Genomic DNA, 1451 nt, shown 5'->3' with positions numbered 1-1451 from the left:
AAAAAAAATCTTTAAATCTAAATTAATTTTCAAAATGTTCTAAAAAAGTTTTATCCCCATCACTTACCTGACTCGTAAAGGTGTAAACAAACACTTTGCCCTCCCGGTCAGGCTCCATGTACATTGGTGCCGATACCAACAGGAGGTCTGTTCTGGAGTCCCTATTCAAATCCACCACACAAACCTCAGCTCCAAAATATGAGCCAATTTGAGGCTGAGAAAAGAGAAGTTTGAACATGAATATTAGCTTTATCTACTTTCTGCTGGTTGCCATATTAGAAGTCAGGGTCCCATCAGAAGGATTTTGAAACTGATATTTCAAATGTCAAACCCTGAAAAATGTTTTCTTCAGTTACGAATGCTTGTTTAGATTTTCTATAATGAAATACTGAAAGCTAAATTGTAATGTTGTTGGTTGACATTAAAAAAACTCCCTTTGTGATTTATGAGTGTGTTGGCTGCCACAATTATAAATAAAGGCTTTAGATGACACGAAATTGTGGAGAGAAATCTACCATAAGTGCAGGAACGGGTGTGGGGTGATTGGAGGGCTGCTTTTAAGTATTTAAGTATTTTAAGTATCCACTAATTTTAAAATCAAACTTACAGAAGCACTGTAACATCTTGACTTATTACACAATCATTGCATAGGGAAAATGATACTGTGATTATTGTGAACAACCGTGGGAAACTCCAGCACTTTATGTTGATTGGCTCCTATTTGTGATACAATGACTTGTCCTTGATGCTCGTATCTTGGTGCTCCAAGAATAGCATAGCTGATCCCTGAAACTGTTGCAACAGCCATCGAATAACCTTCAGACAAAATTCAATAGTTCAGTATTATGCATGTTCTTAGTTGTTTTTGCTGTATAGGAGAAACTGACTTTAAATTCACGTCTTCTGTATTTTAGTATGTTTCAAAAATAAAGCCTTACCTAGATAGCTTTCATGCTTATTGCCTGTTTGAAAGGAGCTACTTGGAACATATTCCTGGTAACCACCTTTCCACTGGAAAGCTCCAACAGCACTCACCAACACACTTCCCTAAACAAAGCAAAACTAAACTGTCACTGGATTTGGAGAATATACACCATCTCAAGCTACTGCATACCCTTCTTTTATTTGACAAAAATGTGAGTGCATTACAAAAGATGAAAGGGTACAGTGTTGTCTTTGGGGTCACAGTTTTTTAGTATTTAAAGTTTATTCCTATACATTTTCAACCTTTAATGAAAATGTATAACTGCATAACCATACTATGATCATTCACTTGGTCCGAAGAGATTAATATTAGGGATTTGGTAAAATCACATATTATTTACATATGATGTGAAGGCTGTGCTGAATCCCTCCTGTGCAAACTCCATTCTAGAGGAATCACCTGAAGTCTGAGTTCCTACAGCAAAGCAACAGAAGTAACTGAAATACATTTAAAGGAACTGTATGGA

General features: G+C 36.2%; 1 protein-coding gene across 1 annotated transcript in view; it reads right to left on the bottom strand.

Annotated features, from left to right (window-relative positions):
* Positions 1 to 67: 67 nt before the first annotated feature.
* LOC107578594 (integrin alpha-X-like) overlaps positions 68 to 1451 on the bottom strand; it is a gene marked incomplete at both ends in the record, with an annotated part of 6477 nt that continues 5093 nt past the window's right edge. The window contains 4 exons of the mRNA XM_016264539.1: positions 68 to 214; positions 683 to 816; positions 939 to 1047; positions 1326 to 1399. Coding sequence (XP_016120025.1) covers positions 68 to 214; positions 683 to 816; positions 939 to 1047; positions 1326 to 1399 — 464 coding nt within the window. The remainder of the gene's footprint in view (positions 215 to 682; positions 817 to 938; positions 1048 to 1325; positions 1400 to 1451) is intronic.

This window comes from Sinocyclocheilus grahami, unplaced genomic scaffold (genome assembly GCF_001515645.1).
Source record: "Sinocyclocheilus grahami isolate Dianchi unplaced genomic scaffold, SAMN03320097.WGS_v1.1 scaffold11047.1, whole genome shotgun sequence".
In the NCBI taxonomy this organism is placed as follows: domain Eukaryota; kingdom Metazoa; phylum Chordata; class Actinopteri; order Cypriniformes; family Cyprinidae; genus Sinocyclocheilus; species Sinocyclocheilus grahami.
The sequence above is the reverse complement of the archived record's forward strand: the minus strand, read 5'-3'. Positions and strand labels throughout refer to the sequence as shown.